The sequence below is a fragment of the Pristiophorus japonicus genome, unplaced genomic scaffold (assembly GCF_044704955.1).
Source record: "Pristiophorus japonicus isolate sPriJap1 unplaced genomic scaffold, sPriJap1.hap1 HAP1_SCAFFOLD_1994, whole genome shotgun sequence".
NCBI lineage: Eukaryota > Metazoa > Chordata > Chondrichthyes > Pristiophoridae > Pristiophorus > Pristiophorus japonicus.
In genome coordinates, this window is record NW_027251689.1 from 1 (window position 1) to 26,935 (window position 26,935).

General features: G+C 52.9%; 1 protein-coding gene across 2 annotated transcripts; it reads left to right on the forward strand.

Annotated features, from left to right (window-relative positions):
• Positions 1-9,479: 9,479 nt before the first annotated feature.
• Positions 9,480-23,014, forward strand: LOC139244020 (myosin light polypeptide 6-like). 2 transcript variants are annotated; one of them, XM_070870950.1, is made up of 7 exons: positions 9,480-9,556; positions 9,677-9,704; positions 13,622-13,765; positions 14,662-14,835; positions 18,679-18,756; positions 21,525-21,566; positions 22,532-23,014. In XM_070870950.1, exons 1-6 carry the CDS (start codon positions 9,554-9,556, stop codon positions 21,551-21,553), a joined length of 456 nt encoding a protein of 151 aa, XP_070727051.1. In that variant the 5' UTR covers positions 9,480-9,553; the 3' UTR covers positions 21,554-21,566; positions 22,532-23,014. The 2 variants fall into 2 exon arrangements, with proteins under 2 accessions (XP_070727051.1, XP_070727050.1); XM_070870949.1 differs by lacking the exon at positions 21,525-21,566 and having other exon boundaries at positions 9,481-9,556.
• The last annotated feature ends 3,921 nt before the right edge of the window (positions 23,015-26,935 follow it).

Here is a 26,935-nt window from a genome sequence, read left to right on the forward strand (position 1 = left end):
CTCCCCCTCCCCACTCACTGGGCCCCTCCACCTCCCCCTCCCCCTCCCCACTCATTGAGACCCTCCCACTCAATCAACTCAGCCCCTCCCCATTCACTGAGCCCCTCCACCTCCACACTCACTCAGCCCCTCCCCTCCCCACTCACTGGGCCCCTCCACTGAGTCCCTCCCCCTCCCACTCACTGGGCCCCTCCTCCTCCTCCCCACTCACTGAGCCCCTCCCCCTCCCCACTCACTGAGCCCCTCCTCCTCCCCACTCACTGGGCCCGTCCACTGAGCACCTCCCTCTCCCCATTCACTGGGCCCCTCCTCCTCCCCACTCACTGAGCCCCTCCCCTCTCCACTCACTGAGCTCCACCCCCTCCCCACTCACTCAGCCCCTCCCCATTCACTGAGCCCCTCCCCCTCCCCACTCACTGGGCCCCTCCGCCTCCACACTCATTGGGCCCCTCCCCACTCACTCAGCCCCTCCCCATTCACTGAGCCCCTCCCCCTCCCCACTCACTGGGCCCCTCCCTCTCCCCACTCACTGAGCCCCTCCCTCTCCTCACACACTGGGCCCCTCCACCTCCCCCTCCCCACTCACTCAGCCCCTGCCCCTCCCCCTCCCCACTCACTGGGCCCCTCCACCTCCCCCTCCCCCTCCCCACTCATTGAGACCCTCCCACTCAATCAACTCAGCCCCTCCCCATTCACTGAGCCCCTCCACCTCCACACTCACTCAGCCCCTCCCCTCCCCACTCACTGGGCCCCTCCACTGAGTCCCTCCCCCTCCCCACTCACTGGGCCCCTCCTCCTCCTCCCCACTCACTGAGCCCCTCCCCCTCCCCACTCACTGAGCCCCTCCTCCTCCCCACTCACTGGGCCCGTCCACTGAGCACCTCCCTCTCCCCATTCACTGGGCCCCTCCTCCTCCCCACTCACTGAGCCCCTCCCCTCTCCACTCACTGAGCTCCACCCCCTCCCCACTCACTGGGCCCCTCCGCTATCCACTCACTGAGGCCCTACCCCCTCACTGGGCCCCTCCCCCTATCCACTCACTGAGCCCTCCACCTCCCCACACACTCAGCCCTTCCTCTCTCCACTCACTGAGTCCCTCCCCCTCCCCATTCACTGGGCCCCTCCCCCTCCCCCTCCCCTCCCCACCCACTGGACCCCTCCTCTCCCCCTCCCACTCCCCACTCACTGGGCACCTTCTGCACTCACTGAGCCCCTCCCCCTCCCCACTCACTGATCCCACCCCTCCCCACTCATTGTGCCCCTCCCACTCCCCACTCACTAGGCCCCTCCCCTCTCCACTCACTGGGCCCCACTCCTCTCCACTCACTGAGCCCCTCCCCTATCCACTCACTGATCCCCTCCCCTCCCCATTCACTGATCCCCCCCCTCTCCACTCACTGAGCCCCTCCCCCTCCCCACTCACTTGTCCCCTCCCCCGACCCACTCACTGGGCCCCTCTCCTCTCCACTCACTGAGCCCCTCCCACTCACTGGGCCCCTCCCCTCTCCACTCACTGAGCCCCTCCCCCTCCCCACTCACTGAACCCCTCCCCCTCCACACTCAATGGGCCCCTCCCCCTCACCAATCACTGAGCTCCTCCCCCTCTCCACTCATTGAGCCCCTCCCCCTCCCCCTCCCCACTCACTCAGCCCTTCCCCATTCACTGAGCCCCTCCCCCTCCCCACTCACTGAACCCCTCCCCCTCCACACTCAATGGGCCCCTCCCCCTCACCAATCACTGAGCTCCTCCCCCTCTCCACTCATTGAGCCCCTCCCCCTCCCCACTCACTGAGCCCTTCCCCATTCACTGAGCCCCTCCCCCTCCCCACTCACTGGGCCCCTCCATCTCCCCCTCCCCACTCATTGAGCCCCTCCCCTCCGCACTCACTCAGACCCCTCCCCCTCCCCACTCACTCATCCCCTCCCCATTCACTGAGCCCCTCCCCTCCCCTCCCCACTCACTCAGCCCCTCCCCTCCCCACTCACTGGGCCCCTCCACTGAGTCCCTCCCCATCCCCATTCACTGAGCCCCTCTCCTCCACACTCACTGGGCCCCTCCACCTCCCCACTCACTCAGACCCTTCCCCCTCCCCACTCACTGATCCCCGTCCCTCCACTCACTGAGCCCCCCTCTCCCCATTCACTGAGCCCCTTGCCCTCCCCACTCACAGAGCCCCTCCACCTCCCCACTCACTGAGTCCCTCCCCCTCCTCACTCACTGGGCCCCTCCCCTCTCCACTCACTGAGCCCCACCCCCTCCCCACTCACTGGGCCCCTCCCCCTCCCCACTCACTGGGCCCTCCCCCTCCCCACTTACTCAGCCCCTCCCCTCTCCACTCACTGAGCCCCGCCCCCTCCCCACTCACTGGGCCCCTCCCCCTCCCCACTTACTGAGCCCCTCCCCCTCCCCAGTCACTCGGCCCCTCCCCTCTCCACTCACTGAGTCCCTCCCCCTCCCCACTCACTGATCCCCTCCCCCTCCCCATTCACTGATCGCCCCCCTCTCCACTCACTGAGCCCCTCCCCCTCCCCACTCACTGATCCCCTCCCCCTCCCCACTCACTGGGCTCCTATCCTCTCCACTCACTGAGCCCCTCCCCCTCCCCCTCCCCCTCCCCATTCACTGATTCCCCCCCTCCCCACTCACTGAGTCCCTCCCCCTCCCCACTCACTGGGCCCCTCCCCTCTCCAGTCACTGAGCCCCACCCCCTCCCCACTCACTGGGCCCCTCCCCCTCCCCACTCACTGTGCCCCTCCCCCTCCCACTCACTGAGCCCCTCCCCCTCCCACTCACTGAGCTCCTCCCCTCCCCACTCACTGACCTCTACCCTCCGCATTCACTGAGCCCCTCCCCTCCCCACTCACTGAGCCTCTACCCTCCCCACTCACTGGGCCCCTCCACCTCCCCACTCACTGGGCCCCTTGCCCACCCCACTCACTGGGCCCCTCCCCTCTCCACTCATTGAGCCCCTCCCCCTCCCCACTCACTGAGCCCCTCCCCCCCTCCCCACTCATTAGGCCCCTCCACCTCCTCACTCACTGTGCCCCTCCCCCTCCCACTCACTGAGCCCCTCCCCTCCCCACTCACTGAGCCCCTCCCCTCTCACTGAGCCCCTCCCCCTCCCCACTCACTGAGCCCCTCCCCTCTCCACTCACTCATCCCCTCCCATCTCCACACACTGAGCCCCGCCCCTACCCCACTCACTAAGCCACTCCCCTCTCCACTCACTGAGCCCCTCCCCCTCCCCCTCCCCACTCACTGGGCCCCTTGCCCACCCCACTGACTGGACCCCTCCCCCTCTCCACTCACTGGGCCCCTCCCCCTCCCCACTCATTGAGCCCCTCCCCACTCACTCAGCCAATCCCACTCCCCACTCACTGAGCCCCTCCCCATTCACTGAGCCCCTCCCCCTCCCCACTCACTGGGACCCTCCCCCTCCTCACTCACTGGGCCCCTCCACCTCCCTCTCCCCACTCATTGAGCCCCTCCCCTCCCCTCCCCTCCCCACTCACTCAGACCCCTCCCCCTCCCCACTCACTGAGCCCCTCCCCACTCACTGGGCCCCTCCCCCTCCCCACGCACTGAGCCCCTCCCCACTCACTGAGCCCCTCCCCTCCCCACTCACTGGGCCCCTCCAGTGAGTCCCTCCCCACTCACTGAGCTCCTCCCCCTCCCCACTCACTGTGCCCCTCCCCCTCCCCCTCCCCACTCACTGAGCCCCTCCCCACACACTGGGCCCCTCCCCCTCCCCCTCCCCCTCCCCCTCCCCACTCACTGGGCCCCTCCCCCTCCCCACGCATTGAGCCCCTCCTCTCCCCACTCACTGGACCCCTCCACTGAGTCCCTCCCCACTCACTGAGCTCCTCCCCCTCCTCACTCACTGAGCCCCTCCCCCCTCACTCACTGGGCCGCTCCCCCTCCCCACTCACTGAGCCCCTCCCCCTCCCCATTCACTGGGCCCCTCCCCATCCCCTCCCCTCCCCTCCCCACTCACTGAGCCCCTCCCCCTCCCCCTCCCCCTCCCCCTCCCCATTCACTGGGACCCTCCCCCTCCCCACTCACTGGGCCCCTCCCCACCCCACTCAGAGCCCCTCCCCCTCCCCACTCACTGAGCCCCTCCCCCTCCCCACTCACTGGGCCCCTCTCCAGTCACTGAGCCCCTCCCCCCCCACTCACTGAGCCACTCCCCCTCCCCACTCACTGAGACCCTCCCCCTCCCCACTCACTGAGACCCTCCCCCTCCCCACTCACTGGGCCCCTCCCCAAGCTCATTGTTCCCCTCCCCCTCCCCACTCACTGGGCCCCTCCCCCTCCCCACTCACTGAGCCCCCTGTTCACCTCCCCCTCCCCACTCACTGAGCCCCTCCCCACTCACTGGGCGCCTCCCCTTCCCCACTCACTCAGCCCCTCCCCTTCCCCACTCAATGAGCCCTACCCCTCCCCACTCACTGAGCCCCTCCCCCTCCCCATTCACTGGGCCCCTCCCCATCCCCTCCCCTCCCCTCCCCACTCACTGAGCCCCTCCCCCTCCCCATTCACTGGGACCCTCCCCCTCCCCACTCACTGGGCCCCTCCCCACCCCACTCAGAGCCCCTCCCCCTCCCCACTCACTGAGCCCCTCCCCCTCCCCACTCACTGGGCCCCTCTCCAGTCACTGAGCCCCTCCCCCCCCACTCACTGAGCCACTCCCCCTCCCCACTCACTGAGACCCTCCCCCTCCCCACTCACTGAGACCCTCCCCCTCCCCACTCACTGGGCCCCTCCCCAAGCTCATTGTTCCCCTCCCCCTCCCCACTCACTGGGCCCCTCCCCCTCCCCACTCACTGAGCCCCTCCCCACTCACTGGGCGCCTCCCCTTCCCCACTCACTCGGCCCCTCCCCTTCCCCACTCAATGAGCCCTACCCCTCCCCACTCACTGAGCCCTTCCCCCTCCCTCTCCCCACTCACCCATACCCCCCCTCCCCACTCACTGGACCCCTCCCCACTCACTGAGCCCCTCCCCCTCCCCACTCACTGGGCCCCTCCCCCTCCCCTCTCACTGGGCCTTCCCCCTCCCCTCTCACTGAGCCCCCCCTCACTGAGTCCCTCCCCCTCACCATTCACTGGGCCCCTTCCCCACTCACTGAGCCCCTCCCCCTCCCCTCTCACTGAGCCCCTCCCCTCCCCTCCCCACTCACTGCCCCCCCCCCTCACTGAGCCCCTCCCCTCCCCTCTCCACGCACTGCCCCTCCCCCTCCCCGGGCCCCACCCCTCCCCACTTACTGGGCCCCTCCCCTTCCCATTCTCTGGGCTTCTCCCCATTCACTGAGCCCTTCCCCTCCCCACTCACTGAGCCCCTCCCCCTCCCCACTCACTGAGCCCCTCCCCCTCCCCACTCACTGAGCCCCTCCCCCTCCCCACTCACTGAGCCCCTCCCCCTCCCCACTCACTGAGCCCCTCCCCCTCTCCCTCCCCACTCACCCATTCCCCCCCGCCCAACTAATTGAGCCCCTCCCCCTCCCCACTCACACAGCGCCTCCTCCTCCGCACTCACTGGGTCCCTCCCCCTCCCCACTTACTGAGTCCCTCCCCCTCCCCACTCACCCGCCCCTCCCCCTCCCCACTCACTGAGCCCCTCCCGCTCCTACTCACCGAGCCCCCCTCCCCACTCACTGGGCCCCTCCCCCTCCCCCTCCCCACTCACTGAGCCCCTCCCGCTCCCACTCACTGAGCCCCCCCCCCCACTCACTGAGCCCCCCTCCCCACTCACTGGGCCCCGTCCCCCTCCCCCTCCCCACTCACTGGGCCCCTCCCCACTCACTGAGCCCCCCTCCCCACTCATGGGGCCCCTCCCCTCCCCTCCCCTCCCCACTCACTGGGCCCCGTCCCCCTCCCCACTTACTGGGCCCCTCCCCCTCCCCACTCACTGAGCCCCCCTCCCCACTCACTGAGTCCCCCTTCCCACTCACTGGGCCCCTCCCCTCCCCACTCACTGGGCCCCGTCCCCCTCCCCACTCACTGAGCCCCTCCCCCTTCCCACTCACTGGGCCCCTTCCCCTCTCCTGCACACCCAGCCCCTCCGCCACTCACTGAGCCTCTCCCCCACTCACCCAGCCCCTCCCACACACACCGAGCCTCTCCCCCATTCACTGAGCACCTCGCCCACTCACTGAGACTCTCCCCCACTCACCGAGCCCCTCGCCCACTCATTGACCCCTCCACCACTCATTGAGGGAGTGAGTTGCAGCCTGGAATCTAATCGAGAGGTTCAGGGGGTTTATATATAGAATAACAGATACCCAGGACTGAGTTACAGGCTGGAATCGAATCGAGGGGTTCGGGGGGTTTATACATAGAATAACAGATACCCGGGAGTGAGTTACAGGCAGGAATCTAATCGAGAGGTTCAGGGGGTTTATATATAGAATAACAGATACCCGGGAGTGAGTTACAGGCTGGAATCTAATCGAGGGGTTCGGGGGGGGGGGTTTATATATAGAATAACAGATACCCGGGAGTGAGTTACAGGCTGGAATCTAATCGAGGGGTTCGGGGGGGGGTTTATATATAGAATAACAGATACCCGGGAGTGAGTTACAGGCTGGAATCTAATCGAGGGGTTCGGGGGGTTTATACATGGAATAACAGATACCCGGGAGTGAGTTACAGGCTGGAATCTAATCGAGGGGTTCGGGGGGTTTATACATAGAATAACAGATAGCCGGGAGTGAGTTACAGGCTGGAATCTAATCGAGAGGTTCAGGGGGTTTATATATAGAATAACAGATACCCGGGAGTGAGTTACAGGCAGGAATCTAATCGAGAGGTTCAGGGGGTTTATATATAGAATAACAGATACCCGGGAGCGAGTTACAGGCTGGAATCTAATCGAGGGGTTCGGGGGGTTTATATATAGAATAACAGATACCCGGGAGCGAGTTACAGGCTGGAATCTAATCGAGGGGTTCGGTGGGGTTTATATATAGAATAACAGATACCCGGGAGTGAGTTACAGGCTGGAATCTAATCGAGGGGTTCGGGGGGGGGTTTATATATAGAATAACAGATACCCGGGAGTGAGTTACAGGCTGGAATCTAATCGAGTAGTTCGGGTGGTTTATATATAGAATAACAGATACCTGGGAGTGAGTTACAGGCTGGAATCTAATCGAGGGGTTCGGGGGGTTTATACATGGAATAACAGATACCCGGGAGTGAGTTACAGGCTGGAATCTAATCGAGGGGTTCGGGGGGTTTATACATAGAATAACAGATATCTCGGGGTGAGGGAGGTTTGGGCTGTTGCTTGGGGTGTGGATGCTTAATCGGTACATGGCCTGTGGGTGGTTGGCGCGGAGGTGGGGAGGGGAGGTGGGGATTGTCCGTACATCTGGTGTTTTACCTGCCTTTCTTTGCCACACACCCTGGGAGCCTTGTCCCCTTTGTTAAATTTCCAAGCTGCCCTCCCTTCACTGTAGCCATTTACACCTTCTGTGGACCCACTTATATGTTGGAGGATTGTGTGAGGAAGAGGGAGAGGTCGGTGGGAGGTCGGGGGAGTGTGTAAGGTCGGCAGGAGGTCGGGGAGGTCAGGTGGAGTGTGTGAGGTCGGGGGGAGTTCGGGGGAGGGGGAGGGAAGATCAGTGACGGTCTGGGAAATGATGGCCTGATGTTCGATGGTGGGGTCATGGTTCAGGGTGAGGTAGTTGTCTAATGACAATGCCAGGGTTAGACCTGGTTGGTCCACTCTTCGATAACACCCAACACCTACTTCCCTTCCCACGGCACCTTCCTGTGCAAGTGCAGTAGATGCAACACCTGCCCTTTCACCTCCTCCCTTCCCATTGTCCGGGGCCCCAAATACTCCTTCCAGGTGAAACAGTGATTTATTTGTACTTCTTTCAATTTAGTATACAATAGTTGCTGCTCACGATGTGGTCTCTCCTACATTGAGGAGACCAAGTCTAGATTGGGTGACCGCTTTGTGGAACACCTCCGTTCAGTCCGTAAGTATGACCCTGAGCTTCCGGTCGCCTGTCACTTTAATTCCCTGCTCCACTCCCTCTCTGTCCTCGGTCTTCTCCACTGTTCCAACGAAGTTCAACGCAAGCTCGAAGAACAGCACCTCATCGTTCGTTTACACACTTTACAGCCTCTGGACTCAACATTAGGTTTAACAACTTTAGATCGTGACCATGATTCTCATCTTCTCTCAGACAGTAGTTGCTGGTACTGGAGGATGGCTGCACCAGAGCCACTGGGAGTGGGGAGCTGTGAGCTGGTGAATAGGGTGGGGATGTGGCCGGGGGGCAGGGAGGAGGTATGGGCTGCTGCTTGGGGTGGGGATCCTCTTAACGGTACATGGCCTGGGTGAGGGGTGGGGGGGTGGGTGTGGTCCATACACCTATTGTCTACCGGCCTTTCTCTGCCACATTCCCGGGCTCTGGGAGCTCTTTGTTAGATTTCCAAGCTTCCCTCCCCCTCTGCTGTAGCCCGTTCCATCTACTGTGGACCCACTTTTTGTTTCTGTATTTGTCTTCAATTATCCCCTCCATTTGCCTTGTATCACTCTTCCCTCCACTGTATCACAGACCTCTCTCTTTTTTGTTCTGTTCCTCCCCACTTTCCTTGCTTCTGTATTTGCTTAAAAGCTGTTCACTTTTAACTTTTCCCAGTTCTGACGAAGGGTCATTGACCTGAAACGTTAACTCAATTTCACTTTCCACAGATGCTGTTGAGTCTTTCCAGCATTTTCTGTTTTTAGATCTTATATTCATGTTGGCTTCTGTTCCATTTTATGCCTGAGGGCTCTCTTTAGCCTCTCCTACTGTCATTTTTTTCTTGTTGCATTCCGAACTGACTCGAGAGGTGGGTGCCGGAGGGACTGGAGTGCAGCATCACCCCCAGCAACCACATTTTAATTTGACCGTTTAAAGTTACATTTGTTTAATTTGTCGGTTTTAGTGCTCCTTTAATAAGGGGACACTTGATTTAGTTTCAACAAAATAGTTGTACACTGACTATAGAGGTGGGTGCCGGAGGGACGGGAGTGCATCGTCACCCCTGGTAACCACATTTTAATTTGAACCATTATTGTAAAAAGTTCATTTGTTTAATTTGTCGGTTTTAGTGTCCTTTTAATAAGGCGGCACTTGATTTATTGTTTTACCAAAATAGTTAAACAGTTGGAGTGCATCATCACCTCCGGCAACCACATTTTAATTTGACCATTTAAAGTTAAAAGTTTAATTTGTTAATTTGTCGGTTTTAGTGCGCCTTTTAAGGGGGCACTTGATTTATAGTTTAATTAAAATAGTTGTGCACTGACGATGTACTTTTAGGGTTGGCTGCGATCAGTCCTTCATTCCAGGCCCGCTTCCTTGACATTGTCCGGGGGACAGGCTTGGTGCGAGTGACACAGGCCCAAGCCTTTGTCTCTGATTGGAGGGCTGTACGAGGCGCCCCTCCTGATTGGAGGAGGGAGCTGTCAATCGGTGGTGTTGACGCCACAAAGGCAAGAAACGGGCGGGCGTGGCCTGAGTGCAGCAGTGTGTGAGCGGGAGCCAAGCAACATGGTGAGTGAGGGAGGGAGGGAGCGCGCGCGCGCGGCCGGCCGGGCGGGCGGGGAGGCCGGCATAGCTCCATAGCTCGCACCGATTCTAACTTTGGTTCCTGTTGTGTGTGTTTTTTTGCAGTGTGATTTCACGGAGGACCAGATCGCCGGTAAGTTGTGGATTTATTTGAATGTGCAACTTTTCCACTCTGCAAACCCCGGCTTCTGCTGGCGCTTCCCCCCGCCCGAACTTCCCTCCCACACTCCGGACTGCTGGAGGCCCCAAGCCTCGCCTTCTCGCAGCCCCGTGGCCCGAGGTTGGGAATATGATGCTCGTTGAATTTGTGTTACAGCCGGAAGCCGCGCCTTTCCGCTTCTTCTACCCCCCCGGGAATGGACCCGCCCGATCAGGCTGACGCCACTAACTCCATATTAGGGCAAAGATCGCTGCGCTCGCCACAGCCCCGCCCCAGAACGCAGCCTAATTCCGAGCCGGGACTAGTGCTGAGCTCCGACCCTGTCTTTGTGACTGGGGGAGGGGCTGAAGTTAGGGGCACTATTCTTTTCCAAACTTAATATTGGAAACCTTTCTGGCCATTGTTCTCTTAATCCGAGGCAATTCTTTATCCACTCAGTTGCTATTTTATTATTGATGTCTTGGGAGAAACTGGAGCCTGAAAGAAGAAGCCAGGAGTCTTTATGCAGTGGTTGACACACCAATCGTTCCGAATGATGGTTTTACTTGTCAGACAGAGAACGCTGATTCATCCTGTGGGTTACTGGAGCTTCAGGTTTTCAGTGGCGTGGCCGATGTCTGGGATTGCCCATGGATTGGTGCAGCACAAGGGTGGAAGAAAGGGTCCAAACCAGCCATGGGGTGAAATGATTCACAAAATGTTCAGCCACAAATAACGGGCTGGTTTAAAGTTTTGCAAGCAGAATAAACTTCAAACTCTCAAAGTTGTGTTGCACGAGCAGAATACAATAATAAGTACTTAACCACTGGCATGCACTACTGTTTTATGTCCCATTTAAAGCACTTGGATCCAGCTGGGGATCTTCAAGTATTTGTTTAGCTTCAAGAAGCTTTGTTTCCAACAGTTGACTTTTCTATTTCATTAACTGATTTATTTTTGTTAATATTTGTACAAAATGGCAGGCAGTGACTAGTGGGATGTTGCAGGGCTCAGTGCTGGGACCCCAGCTATTTACAATATACATCAATGATTTTGGGTGAAGCAATTGAGTGTAATATATCCAAGTTTACAGATGATACTAAACTGGGTGGTGGCATGAGTTGTGAGGAGGACGCTAAGAGGCTGCAGGGTGACTTGGACAAGTTCGGTGAGTGGGCAAATACATGGTAGATGCAGTATAATGTGGATAAATGTGAGGTTATCCACTTTGGGAGCAAAAACGAAGGTAGAATATTATCTCGATGGCAGCAGATTAGGAAAAGGGGAGGTGCAACGAGACCTGGGTGTCATGGTGCATCAGTTATTGAAAGTGGGCATGCAGGTACAGCAGGAGGTGAAGGCAAATGGTATGTTGGCCTTCATAACTAGGGGATTTGAATACAGGAGCAGGGAAGTCTTACTGCAGTTGTGCAGGGCCTTAATGAGGCCACACCTGGAATATTGTGTTCTGTTTTGGTCTCTTAATCTGAGGAAGGATGTTCTTGCTATTGAGGGAGTGCAGTGAAGGTTCACCAGACTAATTCCAGGGATGGCTGGACTGTCATGAGACTGGGCCTTTATTCACTGGCGTTTCGAAGCGTGAGAGGGGATCTCAGAAATGTATAAGATTCTGATGGGACTGGACAGGTTAGATGCGGGAAGAATGTTCCCGATGTTGGGGAAGTCCAGAACCAGGGGAGATAGTCTTAGGATAAGTGGTAGGCCATTTAGGACTGAGATGAGGAGAAACTTCTTCTCTCAGTAGTTAACCTGTGGAATTCCCTGCCGCAGAGAGTTGTTGATGTCAGTTCATTGGATATATTCAAGAGGGAGTTAGATATGGCCCTTACGGCTAAGGGGATCAAGGGGTATGGAGAGAAAGCAGGAAAGGGGTACTGAGGGAATGATCAGCCATGATCTTATTGAATGGCAGTGCAGGCTCGAAGGGCCGAATGGTCTACTCCTGCACCTATTTTCTATGTTTCTAAAATTCATGGATAAATGATTTTTTGCTCAAGTGATATAAAATAGAGTACATAACTTGTAAGTTTTCTAAAAGATGTGGGTGGGCATTTTCAAATCTGGACTTTGTAGATAAGATGGCTGCAGTATAAACATGACTACGTGGTTACTTTTACACCAATTTTAACTAAAAGTACTGTTCTACACACTGACTGGGGACCCAATGTTTATAATGTAAATACAAAAAACATTGTTAATTGTGGGGCAATGTCCCTCCAGGGATACATCCAACCAGATTTGGCTGCCCCACTCATTGCATGTTTACCCAGCTCCTCTGTCTCTGGAATTTGTTGTAATAACTTTGCTTCAGTTCATTAACTCTTCCTTCAGTTTACATGACTAAGTACTTGTGCTTTCTGATTTAAAGTGGGTATGCTACACAATCTGCTTTCACTTGCAGATGGCAGCTTGGTCTTGCTGGTCACACTCTCGCCACAGAGTCAGAAGGTTGTGGGTTCAAGGACCCACTGCACACTTAAGTACATAATCCCACATAGAGTGCAGCACTCCCTCTGGTCTGACGTGCTGTCCTTTGGATGAGCTGTTCAACCAAGCCCCTGTCTGCCCTCTGGATGTAAAAGTTCCCACGACTGCTTAAGGTAGAGTAGGGTGTTCTCTGGTGTCCTGGTCAATATATAATCCCTCAACCACCATCACTTTATAATAAAATTTTAAAATCTGGTTGTTAATCTCATTGCTGTTTGTGGGACTTCACTTATTTCCTTCATCATAGGCAGTCCCTTGAATCGAGGATGACTTGCTTCCACGCCAAAAAGTTCAGGTGTTTCAATCGAGGACCTAATATTCCAGATCCTGAAGGGTGGAAGATGCCGGTGTGTGGATTTTTTTAACGTATGGTGGCCATTGCACACCAGCCACCACACGGGTCTGACAGAGCTAGGTCTTGGTCCAGTAGCAAGAATTACCCAAGAGAGCTGGAGACCAGCTCTGCTGCACGGACCTAATGTGCACACATATTGCAGTGTGGGCTGGGCTGTGCTGCCCCCGGGCCCTGATCACATTGCTCTAGATTCTCTCTCTCCGCTCCTTTGCCCTGACCTCGCTCCTCACGCTCCAATCACTGACCTGGACCTTGGTGACGTCCCTCTTCACTGCCGTTGCTCGCCTGCTCCGATGGTGCTCGCAAATGCAGACTGCTGGGCCTACATTACAATGTTACAAGTACGACACTTAAATAGTACTTGCATAGTATTTACAGCACAGAAACAGGCCATTTGCTCCAACTGGTCCATGCTGTTTATGATCCACTCGAGCCTCCTCCCATCCCTCTTCTAACCCCATCAACAAATCCTATTCCTTTCTCCCTCATGCACTTATCTAGCTTCCCCTTAAATGCATCTGTGCTATTCGCCTCATTGGCTACAAAACTGCATTGGGATGTCCCAAGGTTGTGACAGGCACTACATAAATGCATGTTCCTTCCTTCACTGCAATAGATGTCCAGTCCAAGACTGCCTTCCACTGTCTACTTTCGGAATGTGGAGAATGGCCAGGTAATGGAACTGCCATGATGCTCAATGATGGAACAGGCTCATCTGGTGAAATGGCCTCCCTAGTTACTTTGTTCATGGCATATGTTGCCTCACATTACAACGTAGAACTGGTCCGTTTGGCCCAACCAGTTCATGTTGTTTATCCCCCCCACAAATGCAGTGTCCTAATCTTGTGTACCTGCCCTGTATCCCCCTTCCCTTCAGCCTCCTCTAGCTTACTCTTAAATGTTGACATGGTCTCTGCTTCAATCACTAACTTTTTCCCTATGTCTTCAATCTCTTGCACATTGTCTTGTATCTATTGTCTCCTGCACTGGAAACTGAATTTTGCTTTTCAAACCTGTACATTCTTTTAAGTAACCATTTTCTTTGCAGAATTCAAAGAGGCATTCTATCTCTATGACCGAATTGGTGAAGGTAGAATTGGCTACAGCCAGTTTGCTGATCTCCTGCGTGCTCTTGGCCAGAATCCATGCAATGCTGAAGTCTTAAAAGTCCTTGGGAACCCAAAACCTGAAGGTAAGGATCAGAATGCTGTGATTGGGGGAGGAAGAGATGTTGAGGCCTGAGGGATTCTCCTGTGTGGAGACACTAGAGAAGCTGGGATTGTTCTCCTTGGAGATTTGAGGTGTTCAAAATCATGTGGGGTTTTGACCTATCTACTCTGCTTCTGCTGGCAGGAGGGTTAGTAACCAGATGGCACAGATTTTAAGATAGTTGACCAAAAAGCCAGGGATGAAGGGGGTTTTTCAGTAAGTTATGATCAGGAATGCGCTGCCTGAAAGGGCAGTGGAAACTGATTTAATAGAAACTTTCAAAAGGGAATTGGATAAATACTTAAAAGGGAAAAAAATTGCAGTGCTACAGGGTAACGAGCGGGGGAGTGGGATTAATTGTTTATCCCTTTTCAAAGAGCTAGTGCAGACACAATGGGCTGAATAGCCACTTATGTTTGAGTCTATAGCAGTATTTTTTTAACTTTATAAAAAAAAAAAAATCCAGAGTTTGTCTCTGGCTTGGCTAGCTATTCCATGGGTAAGTTTAGCTAGCTGATTGGGTATCTGGGCGTGAGCTATCTTGTATGATCCAAACTTTGACGTGCACTGGACTTGTCTTGAAGGAAGGTGGGAGTCAAGTCAAATCAGTTTTCAGAAGGGGGGGATAAATGCTTAATACAAGGCAAGCCTGTGCCTCAATTTCTGATGACTTCAAAGTTTGCAGTTTGTTGCATGGACTTGATCTTGTTTTGCTGAATTTACTTGGGTAGCCAAGCATTGTTGGCCATTCTGGTAGTGCGGCAGCATGTCCTGATGGTTTTACCAAGCAACGGCTTGGCAGTTGGAGATGTTTGTAGCTGAGGAATTGGGGAAGATCACAAAGCTGGGAGAAGTAAATGCTTGCCGTTTCATTTTCAGACATGAATGTGAAAACTCTGGATTTTGAGCAGTTCCTTCCCAAGCTTCAGGACATTGCAAGAAATAAGGAACCAGGAACCTTTGAAGACTTTGTGGAGGGTTTGCGTGTCTTTGATAAGGAAGGGAATGGCACAGTCATGGGTGCTGAGCTGCGCCACGTGTTGGTCACTCTCGGTAATGTTTGGGTTTGATGAATCATGGTCATACCACGTCACCCTCGAGTTACATGGCTTTATTTTATCTGATTGTGTTCCTCGGTTACACTGCATATTTGCAAAGTTGCTATCATATTTAATGTAACTAGACTGTGTAACAAGTGTTGAAGGGTCAGGCCCATTTCTGGATTGGTTTAGGTGTACTTTCACCTCTGGACCTGAATTCAAATCCAGTCCAAATTCTCATCTGCCAGCTTGAGGATTCCTGCATTCAATGCATTCCTACTGGCTTACAGCATATAACATCCCATAATTTAGCCTAAATAGGCACTTGTGTTCAGCGGGTGAGGGGAAAATGATGAAATTTGGAGCTGGGAGTGACTGCTTTCAGGTTACCATTTGAAGAGGAATTTTTTGCTCTGCAGTTCTGGTTGTGCTTTATTTAACCTGGGAATACTCAATACTGATGTCTTGTCCCCCTCTGCTCAATACTGATCCGGTGTGTCTGTGCCATCCCTCTGCTCAATACAGATACTGGTCTATTCCATTCTCACTGACATCCTTCAGTTCAAAAACCAAAAATAACAGACACCTCCCAAATCTCTGCGCATCTCTCCTGCAACTCCCATGGTTGAACCTCTCGAGGTTTCAGCTCCTACATAGAAACATAGAAAATAGGTGCAGGAGTAGGCCATTCGGCCCTTCTAGCCTGCACCGCCATTCAATGAGTTCATGGCTGAACATGCAACTTCAGTACCCCATTCCTGCTTTCTCGCCATACCCCTTGATCCCCCTAGTAGTAAGGACTTCATCGAACTCCTTTTTGAATATATTTAGTGAATTGGCCTCAACTACTTTCTGTGGTAGAGAATTCCACAGGTTCACCACTCTCTGGGTGAAGAAATTCCTCCTCATCTCGGTCCTAAATGGCTTCCCCCTTATCCTTGGACTGTGTCCCCTGGTTCTGGACTTCCCCAACATTGGGAACATTCTTCCTGCATCTAACCTGTCTAACCCCATCAGAATTTTAAACGTTTCTGAGGTCCCCTCTCATTCTTCTGAACTCCAGTGAATACAAGCCCAGTTGATCCAGTCTTTCTTGATAGGTCAGTCCCGCCATCCCGGGAATCAGTCTGGTGAACCTTCGCTGCACTCCCTCAATAGCAAGAATGTCCTTCCTCAAGTTAGGAGACCAAAACTGTACACAATACTCCAGGTGTGGCCTCACCAAGGCCCTGTACAATTGTAGCAACACCTCCCTGCCCCTGTACTCAAATCCCCTTGCTATGAAGGCCAACATGCCATTTGCTTTCTTAACCACCTGCTGTACCTGCATGCCAACCTTCAATGACTGATGTACCATGACACCCAGGTCTCTTTGCACCTCCCCTTTTCCTAATCTGTCACCATTCAGATAATAGTCTGTCTCTCTGTTTTTACCACCAAAGTGGATAACCTCACATTTATCCACATTATACTTCATCTGCCATGCATTTGCTCACTCACCTAACCTATCCAAGTCGCTCTGCAGCCTCATAGCATCCTCCTTGCAGCTCACACTGCCACCCAACTTAGTGTCATCCGCAAATTTGGAGATACTACATTTAATCCCCTCGTCTAAATCATTAATGTACAGTGTAAACAGCTGGGGCCCCAGCACAGAACCTTGCGGTACCCCACTAGTCACTGCCTGCCATTCTGAAAAGTCCCCATTTACTCCTACTCTGCTTCCTGTCTGACAATCAGTTCTCAATCCATGTCAGCACACTACCCCCAATCCCATGTGCTTTAACTTTGCACATTAATCTCTTGTGTGGGACCTTGTCGAAAGCCTTCTGAAAGTCCAAATATACCACATCAACTGGTTCTCCCTTGTCCACTCTACTGGAAACATCCTCAAAAAATTCCAGAAGATTTGTCAAGCATGATTTCCCTTTCACAAATCCATGCTGACTTGGACCTATCATATTACCTCTTTCCAAATGCACTGCTATGACATCCTTAATAATTGATTCCGTCATTTTACCCACTACCGATGTCAGGCTGACCGGTCTATAATTCCCTGTTTTCTCTCTCCCTCCTTTTTTAAAAAGTGGGGTTACATTGGCTACCCTCCACTCCATAGGAACTGATCCAGAGTCAATGGAATGTTGGAAAATGACTGTCAATGCATCCAGTATTTCCAAGGCCACTTCCTTAAGTACTCTGGGATGCAGTCCATCAAACCCTGGGGATTTATCGGCCTTCAATCCCATCAATTTCCCGACTAATAAGGATTTCCCTCAGTTCCTCCTCCTTACTAGACCCTCCGACCCCTTTTATATCCGGAAGGTTGTTTGTGTCCTCCTCAGTGAATACCGAACCAAAGTACTTGTTCAATTGGTCCGCCATTTCTTTGTTCCCCGTTATGACTTCCCCTGATTCTGACTGCAGGGGACCTACGTTTGTCTTTACTAACCTTTTTCTCTTTACATACCTATTGAAACTTTTGCAATCCGTCTTAATGTTCCCTGCAAGCTTCTTCTCGTACTCCATTTTCCCTGCCCAAATCAAACCCTTTGTCCTCCTCTGCTAAGTTCTAAATTTCTCCCAGTCCCCGGGTTCGCTGCTATTTCTGGCCAATTTGTATGCCATTTCCTTGGCTTTAATACTATTCCTGATTTCCCTTGATAGCCACGGTTGAGCCACCTTCGCTTTTTTATTTTTACGCCAGACAGGAATGTACAATTGTTGTAGTTCATCCATGCGGTCTCTAAATGTCTGCCATTGCCCATCCACAGTCAACCCCTTAAGTATCATTCGCCAATCTATCCTAGCCAATTCACTGCCACAGCACTGCATAGCCCTCAGTCATAAATGACGCTGTCCTGACTAACTGATATGAACTGTCCCTCTTTGTCCTCTCTGCAGCCTTTGACATGGTCGACCACACCATCCTACTCCTCTGCTCCATTGTCCAGCTCAGTGGGACTGTCCTCGTCTGTTTCCACTCCTGCCTGTCCAGTCGTAGCCAGAGCACCTCCTGCAATGGCTTCTCTTCTGATCCCCCCCCCACACCATCACACAGTTCCCTGTGATCAACCTGTGGGCACCTCCTCATCTTCAGCAACTTGCTGCTCCCGATGACACCATCCAGTTGTGTGATCGACTTCTGCATACACACTGAACGGCCCCCCCCCCCCCCTCCCCAGTCTGACATCCAGTCTTGGGTGAGCTGCAATTTACTCCAGCTAAACATTGGGAAGGCTGAAGCCATTGACTTCTGCCTTCACTGTAAACTCATACTCGCACCTATATCTCTCTGGCCAGTCTCTGACTGAAGCAGCCAGGTCACAACCAGTGCCCCAATTAGTCCCTGTGCTGAATGTCTGACCCCTGCACCATCCTCTCCATCATAAGGGCTACCTACTTCACCCTTCGTAAATAACCTGTCACTGGCCCTACTGTAACCCATCTGCTGCTGAAACCCCCCCTCTGGCATCGTCATCTCCCATACAATCATAGCAGTCGTGCCTTTAGGTGTCTTAAGCCCCATGCTCTGGAATTCCCTCCATCTCTCTTCTTGTGACCCTCCTAAAATCCCATCTTTGACCAAGCATTTTGTCACCCTCCGAATGTCTCCTTTGGCTCTGTCCAATTTCTCTTTGTGACTGAAGTGCCTTAGGATGACTTGTCTTTTGTTAGTGGTGTGTAAACTCTTCTGTCACCTCTGCCTGCCTGTGCTTCTGTTTTGTCTGTGTAGAAGGGCAGGAGTCCCAAAATATCGCCTCAACATATGTGACTTATGGGCGTGTTCACAGCTTTTCTGTTTTTAGATTTGCAACGGGTGCTGTCTGCCTGTTAATCCAACACTGTTTTCTAGGTGAGAAAATGACTGAGGAAGAAGTGGAGACACTGCTGGCTGGTCATGAGGATGCCAATGGCTGCATCAACTATGAGGGTGAGTGCCAGGCTTGGTCTCAAGAATGAGCTGGGCGAGACCATTTGTTAAATGTAGCTTTGATAGCTGATCCAGCTAGAATGGTTCTAACTTCACTAACTGCAAAAAGTAGTTGTGTGGTATGGGTGTGCCTGTATATAGCATTCACTTCCACACAACAGAAATCAGGATAATGCTGTTGAGGTCAATCAGTGGACCAGGTAGCATGAAGTAGCAAAGCATTGGTGCAGACTGGAAGCCAGCTCACGCCAGACTGACCCCTGCAGCTTCTAGGGGTCAACAGTAGGAGAAACACTACAAATGGTAGATCACGAGGATAACTATATATTTACACATGGGGGAGGTCCTTTGGTCAGTTTTGGTTCATTCAGCCGCAAAGGTCCGACATTTCCCCCACTAACATCCAATTGTTTAAATGATTGCTGGGATTTTTGCCTCCCTCCTCTATCCATGTGTTGGTCACTCTGAAGAATCTCCATCAGTCCTAAATGTATCATTTGATTAGAATAAAATGGCCCTTCCCTGCTTCATGTTTGAGGGATTTGTTCATGTTCTCTCTTCTGTCTGCTCTGTGTTGGAGGGAGGAGTGTGCTACATCTTCTGGACAAGTATCTGAAGCAATACTTTAATGTTGACTGTACATTTGTACAAACATGTACTAGTCTTCTAAAGGACTGGATTGGCTGATTCTTGTAACATTAGTCACTGACCATCTCCTCATTTTAAAGGTCAGCACACCATCCTTGGGTGGGATATTCAACCAAAGTTCTGAATAGATGTAAAAATTCCTGCTGCACCTGAGGAAGAGCAGGGTGAAGCTATTCTGTACCGGTTAGCAGATTAAGTGGACGGTGCGTTGCATTCCGCACTTGCTGAGAACTTCGGTCTACATTTAACCCCACAATGCCCTTTGGCAGATCGGGTCCAGCGGCTAGTGTGGGTATTGCACAGCAATATTCACCCCCTTTTTTGATGATTTAAAAAAACAATTTTACAGCACAGGAGGAGGCCATTCAGCCCATCACCCCTGTCTACACTCTGCTGTCTCACTCCTGCCCTTTCCCAATTTGGCCCTTTGTGCCTGTGCTCTCAGAGCAATCACCATGTTCCAAACCCTGCCTTTCCCATTTCCATTTCTTTAAACACATTCTTAAATAATTATCCACTTCCCTTAAGTGTATTTTTAAATAGATTTTGTTTCATGTGAAACACTCCAGGTCCTATGTAAAATGTTCCTGATCCCTTTCTTCTGGTGACCTTAAATTTATCCCCTCCTAGTTAGTTATTGATCAGTGGAAATAGTTTTTCTGATTTACTTTCTCAAAACTCCTCCTAATACTCAACCCCACTGCTCTCCTCAACCTTTTCTGTTCTAATGATGAACCTCTGTTTCTCATGTCGTCTCATAACTAGAGCTGCTCATCCCTGGAGTCAGAGTCCCTTCTGCAGCCTCTCCATGGCCTTGACATCCTTCAAGTAAGGCAGCAAAACTGGGCCCAATATTCTAACTGTGGTCTGGCCAATGACTTGTCTGTTTGGCATTACCTCTTTCTGTACTGTCTACTCTTATTTATAAAACCTAGGGTCCCATGTGTGTTTTTTTTCACTGTTTATCAACTTGTTCTCTCTAAGTATCTGATTCACTTAATGTTAGTGTGTGTCTACTTCTCTCTTCCTCGAGTGATCACCTCATTTCACCGCAGTAAACTACATCTGACTGACATCACTCTGCCCCATCTACTAATCTACGTCCTCCTGATGTCGCCTCTGTCTTTGGTTAATCCTGCTCACCATTTTTGTGGTGTGCCCTCTCTACCCAAGTCCAGATCACCTTTTTCGAATAAAATGTAATTTTTGGGAGAGCAGTGGTCACAATGTTGAGGGCTGTCACTGTTAACATCATCCAATCTCGAAGGCTGATTAATCACTGCTCTGTTAGGAGTTAGTGTTAAATGATCAGCTAAGTTCTGTGTATAGCTTCAGATCAAAGCAAGCAGTTGAATACCGCCGATCCTGACAAATGTCTGCAGCCATAGGCTTGGAACTACATGCTGCCTGCAAACTTCTTTTAACCAGTACAGTAACTCTTTCCCAAGGTGCTCAGAGGGTACAAGTTAATAATGTGGGTTTTTGTTTGAGCACTGCTTGTATAAGTAGAGAACTCAGTAGTGTGGCCCTCTGACCAAGTACCAACAGTTAAAACTAAGAGACTAACTGCTTTTGAAAGATAAATTCCTTTCCCTAAAAGGCTGACTCTGGCCCCTGGATGCTGCTGTGTTTTGGGCCCCTCATATGGGCCTGGGCTGGGCATCACTCAATATTCACATGCATGGCCTAGGAAGGGTTGGTCATGATTTAGGGACTGGCACCCTACCTCATTTCCCTTCTACCCCCCAGCCCATGGGCACGAGACAAATTGTAGCACCACTACCATCATCCTGGTTGATCTGGTAAAAGATCTGGGATTGAACCTCTTGTACTGGGTCACTGTTGGCTGTGGGAGACTTTGATAATGGAGACTATTTGTTCCATTGACCATTGCGGTATGATGTAGAAGCTCCAGTGGTTCTCTGTCCAGCTTCTCATGAACTTTCAATGTATGAGCCTTAACGCATTGAAAGAATTGGCTCCTGTTGGGACTCGACCTGTTTTGAAACCAATTCAGTATCCAAATCCCCTGCATTGCTTGGGGTGGCTCCATGTCAAATACTTGATTAAAAATTCGGTGCTTTCTTTTTTATACTTTAACATTTTTCTTCCTTTGACAGCTTTTGTTAGGCACATCATGTCTGGGTGAATGGCAGCCCATGGTACGCCACCTTGACACATCCTTTTTTTTCCTCTGACAGTTTTTGTCCTTTCCTTTTGGCATGTTCTGCATGTGGCTTGTAGGTGTGATTGGTGGGGGGGAGGGGGTATCTGGTTCTCGGCTGGACTTGAATTCCTGCCATCTAAAGGAAGACCATTTGAATCTTGATCACTGCAGGCTTGTTAAATGGTCTCATTCAATGTTTGCTGTTTAAGTTTACTATCTACCATCTTGTCAATTTTGGTGCAGTTATTCTGCCAATATCTTGTTGAAAATTGGACACCCCACCCCCTAAATTACAACTGATGACCATGGTCCCTTTGGGGAAAGATTGTTTTGTTTGCCACCCCTGCATCTTCAGTGCTTGCCAGTGGCAGGCAAAGGAAGCAAGTAAGCCAGTAATGACAGTGAACAGAGGTGGCTACAATGGTCTGTCTTTGGTAACTAATGTGTTGCTGAGAGTTGACATGCCTGCATTCTTTTATCCAACTAGGCTTTGCCAGCCTGATGGTCAGAGCTGCTATTTTGTTTATTTGCTGCTCCTTTCTGTAGTTAGTGTGAGCTGGAAAACTGACTTCTGGACCGACTGCTCAATAGATTTTATAACCGCTTTGGATTGGGGGTGGGGGGGGAAAAAGAGAGAAAGGAAAGGTTCCGATTCCCATCTTTCAGCCAGTGACTAGGATTATTTTGAATAGCTGGTCAATTCTAATTTAATATAATATACCTCCCAAGACAAATTACTCAGTTTTTGTGGACAGTAACTCTTGAACTTGATGCTGATTATCGTAAATTGGGATTGTTCTGTACTATTTTGCATGTGATTCACTTTGCTGTCTGTCTCTTCCTGGTTTTCAGGCTGGTTTTATCATAAAATTCTGTCTCATTTTTAATCGGAACCTTTCTTGAATTCTCCAGCTGTCCCAATGGCAGAATGATTTAACTCTTTTCTTTGTTTCTTCACAGAGCTGGTCCGAATGGTGATGAGCGGCTGATGCTTTGCTTGTACCTGAATTTTTTAAGTGCCTTTTCTACCTGTATACGAACCTCCTTTTTCTAAATGAATTATTTTCTATTTGTTTATCAACACGCACACATGCACGCGGGCCAGAAAATGGCAGTCTCCAATACACTGTGCCTATCTACAGGGTGATGGGAGCTGAATAGGTATCGAGGGAGGAAATTATTCCTGGATGTACTGCAGCCTTCTGGATCTCCTCAATAGGAATGGGTGTTCCACACGGTTCGAGTTGAGGCCCCCCTCCCCTTAACCCCACAAAAAAAACTTGTAGAAACACTGGAGTGAGGGATTTGGATGCCTCTGAAGGTCAAAAATGGAAGGTGGCTCCAAGTTCATTGGCTTCTGCTCAGATTGTATCTGCACATCTTTGATCCTAAATTATCTTCTGTATTTCATTGCTTTCATGTAATAAAATCTCAGTGAACTGATATCTCTAGCCTTTTGTCTTATGGAAGTGTTTTCCAAGTTGTGTGATATAGCAAACTGCTGGGAGTGGGTGTCTGGCATAAGGGAGGAAGACCTGAAATTACCCCAGGACTCTGGGCAAAAGTGCTGCTATCTGCTTTTCTTCAGCTTCAGGGATTGTAGAGGAATCCCTTGTCTTAACAGCCCTCTGCATTATTGGCATAGTGTTTGTTTCCATTCACAACTCAGATAATGAAGCAGTCCATGCTTGCATTCAGCAAGACCTGGACGACATTCAGGCTTGGGCTGCTAAGTGGCAAGTACCAGTCACACAAGTGCCAGGCAACAACTATCTCTTACGAGGGAGCATCTAACCATTGACCTTTGACATTCAATCACAGTGCCATTATCCAATCTTTCTCTCCCCGCGCCCCCCCCCCCCCCCCCCCCAAACCATCAGCATGGGGGGGGGGGGGGTGTTAGCCTAGAAGAAACTTAACTGGACCAGCAACATAAATACTGTAGCAGCAACATCAGGTTCCCTAAGCTGGGTATACTGCAGCAACTATCTCACCTGACTCCCCAAACCTTTCCACCATCTATAAGGCACAAGGCAGGAATGTGATGGCATACTCACCACTCTCCTGCATCAGTGCAGCTCCAATAACACTCGAGAAGCTTTGCACCGTCCAGAACAAAGCAGCCATTTGATTATCACTCCATCCACCACCTTCAACATTCACTCCCTCCACCACCGTGGCTGCAGTGTGTACCATCTACAAGATGCACTGCAGCAACTCGCCAAGGCTTTGTTGGCAGCACCTCCCGAACCTCTTTGGAGGGGATGCCCTCTACCACCTAGCAGGACAAGGGCATCCCCTCCAAGCTACACACCTGACTTGGAAATATATCGGCCATTCCTTCAGCATCACTGGGTCAAAATCCTAGAACTCCCTAACAGCACTGTGGGAGTACCTTCACCACACGGACTGCTGCGGTTCAAGAAGGCGGCTCACCACCACCTTTGCAAGGGCAATTAGGGGATGGGCAATAAATGCCAGCCTTGCCAGTGATGCCCACATCCCAGAAATGGAAAAAAGTAAAGATTATTGGTTGGACAGTCAGGAAGAAGGCTGCTAATTGAAATAGCTGTCTGTCCTGCCTCTGGTTGCTGTCTCACCTTGGAGTCAGGATTAAAGGCACTTTGCCAGAGATCCAAGCACATAATCTACATAATGAGTGATGATTAAGTATTGCACTATTGCAGGTGCCACCTATGGGTGAACTGTTCAACAAAGGTCCTGTCTGCCCTCTTAGGTGGTGAGGAATGCAAGGAGACTCCCAAAGCAAGTGCTTTACTTGGAACTCCTCCACGGCAAGCGATCCCCAGGAGGGCAGAGGAAACGTTACAAGGACACCCTCAAAGCCTCCCTGATAAAGTGCAACATCCCCACTGACACCTGGGAGTCCCTGGCCAAAGACTGCCTTAAGTGGAGGAAGTGCATCCGGGAGGGCGCTGAGCACCTCAAGTCTCATTGCCGAGAGCATGCAGAAAACAAGCGCGGACAGCAGAAGGAGCGGGCGGCAAACCAGACTCCTCAGCCACCCCTTCTCTCAACGACTTCCACCAGTGACAGAGACTGTAATTCCCGTATTGGACTATTCAGTCACCTGAGAACTCTTAGAGTGGAAGCAAGTCTTCCTCGATTTTGAGGGACTGCTTATGATGATGATGATGAGGAATGCAAGGAAGTTGTTGGCAATGATCTCGTCAGTGATTGCGACCATGGGAGTGGAAAGGCGTTGGGAGGTGTTGAGGCTGTGAATTTGGGTAGAAGACTAATATGACGGGAGAGGGACACGAGCATTTAAACGAAGGGTTAATTCTGTAGTTCAGTCATTCAAATTTCTGCACTTGACGGCAGTGCATATGATGTAGTGTATATGGATTTTAGCAAAGCTTTTGATAAGTCCCACGTGGCAGACTGGACTGAAAGTAAAAGCCCATGGGATCCAGGGCAAAGTGGCAAGTTGGATCTAAAATTAGCTCAGAGGCAGGAAGCAAAGGGTAATGGTTGATGGATGTTTTTGTGACTGGAAGGATGTTTCCAGTGGGGTTCCGCAGGGCTCAGTACTGGGTCCCTTGCTTTTTGTGGATGGTACGGAGAAGTGTCGAGGAACAAAGGGAACTTGGCGTGCTTGTCCACAGATCCCTGAAGGGAGCAGGACAGGTTGATAAGGTGGTTAAGAAAGCATATGGAATGCTAGCATTTATTAGCCGAGGCATAGAATACAAGAACAGGGAGGTGATGCTTGAACTGTATAAAACACTGGTTAGACCACAGCTGGAGTACTGCGTGCAGTTCTGGTCACCACATTACAGGAAGAATGTGATTGCACTGGAGATGGTGCAGAAACTTACAAGAATGTTGCCTGGACTGGAACATTTTTGCGATGAGGAAAGATTTGAGATGCTTGGTCTGTTTTCTTTGGAACAGAGGAGGCTGAGGGGAGACCTGATTGAGGTGTATAAAATTAGGGAGAAACGATTTGCACTGCACTTTTTTTGACGAGACATGCGACAAGCCCCGCCCCTGTCGAGCTCCGCCCCCCGACTCTCGCTCCTCCTCCCGACTCTCCTCCTCCCTCCGACTCTCCACCTCCCCCCGACTCTCCTCCTCCGCCCGACTCTCCTCCTCCTCCCGACTCTCCTCCTCCCTCCGACTCTCCACCTCCCCCCGACTCTCCTCCTCCCCCCGACTCTCCTCCTCCCCCCGACTCTCCTCCTCCCTCCGACTCTCCTCCTCCCCCCGACTCTCCTCCTCCTCCCGACTCTCCTCCTCCTCCCGACTCTCCACCTCCCCCCGACTCTCCTCCTCCTCCCGACTCTCCTCCTCCCTCCGACTCTCCACCTCCTCCCCCCGACTCTCCTCCTCCCCCCGACTCTCCACCTCCCCCCGACTCTCCTCCTCCTCCCGACTCTCCTCCTCCCCCGACTCTCCACCTCCCCCCGACTCTCCACCTCCCCCCGACTCTCCTCCTCCTCCCGACTCTCCTCCTCCCCCCGACTCTCCTCCTCCTCCCGACTCTCCTCCTCCCTCCGACTCTCCACCTCCCCCCGACTCTCCTCCTCCCCCCGACTCTCCTCCTCCCCCCGACTCTCCTCCTCCTCCTCCCGACTCTCCTCCTCCCCCCGACTCTCCTCCTCCCCCCGACTCTCCTCCTCCCCCCGACTCTCCTCCTCCTCCCCCCGACTCTCCACCTCCCCCCGACTCTCCTCCTCCCCCCGACTCTCCTCCTCCTCCCGACTCTCCTCCTCCTCCCGACTCTCCTCCTCCTCCCGACTCTCCTCCTCCTCCCGACTCTCCTCCTCCTCCCCCCGACTCTCCTCCTCCTCCTCCCGACTCTCCTCCTCCCCCCGACTCTCCTCCTCCCCCCGACTCTCCTCCTCCCCCCGACTCGACTCTCCTCCTTCCACCCCCGACTCTCCTCCTCCCCCCGACTCTCCTCCTCCTCCCCCGACTCTCCTCCTCCCCCGACTCTCCTCCTCCCCCCGACTCTCCTCCTCCCCCCGACGCTCCTCCTCCTCCCCCCGACCCTCCTCCTCCCCTCCGACTCTCCTCCCCCCGACTCTCCTCCTTCCCCCCCGGACTCTCCTCCCTCCCCCCGATGCTCCTCCTCCCCCCGACTCTCCTCCTCCGCCCGACTCTCCTCCTCCCCTCCTCCCCCCGACTCTCCTCCTCCCCCAGATTCTCCTCCTCCTCCTCCCGACTCTCCTCCTCCTCCTCCCGACTCTCCTCCTCCTCCTCCCGACTCTCCTCCTCCTCCTCCCGACTCTCCTCCTCCTCCTCCCGACTCTCCTCCTCCTGACTCTCCTCCTCCTCCCGACTCTCCTCCTCCTGACTCTCCTCCGCCCCCCGACTCTCCTCCTCCCGACTCTCCTC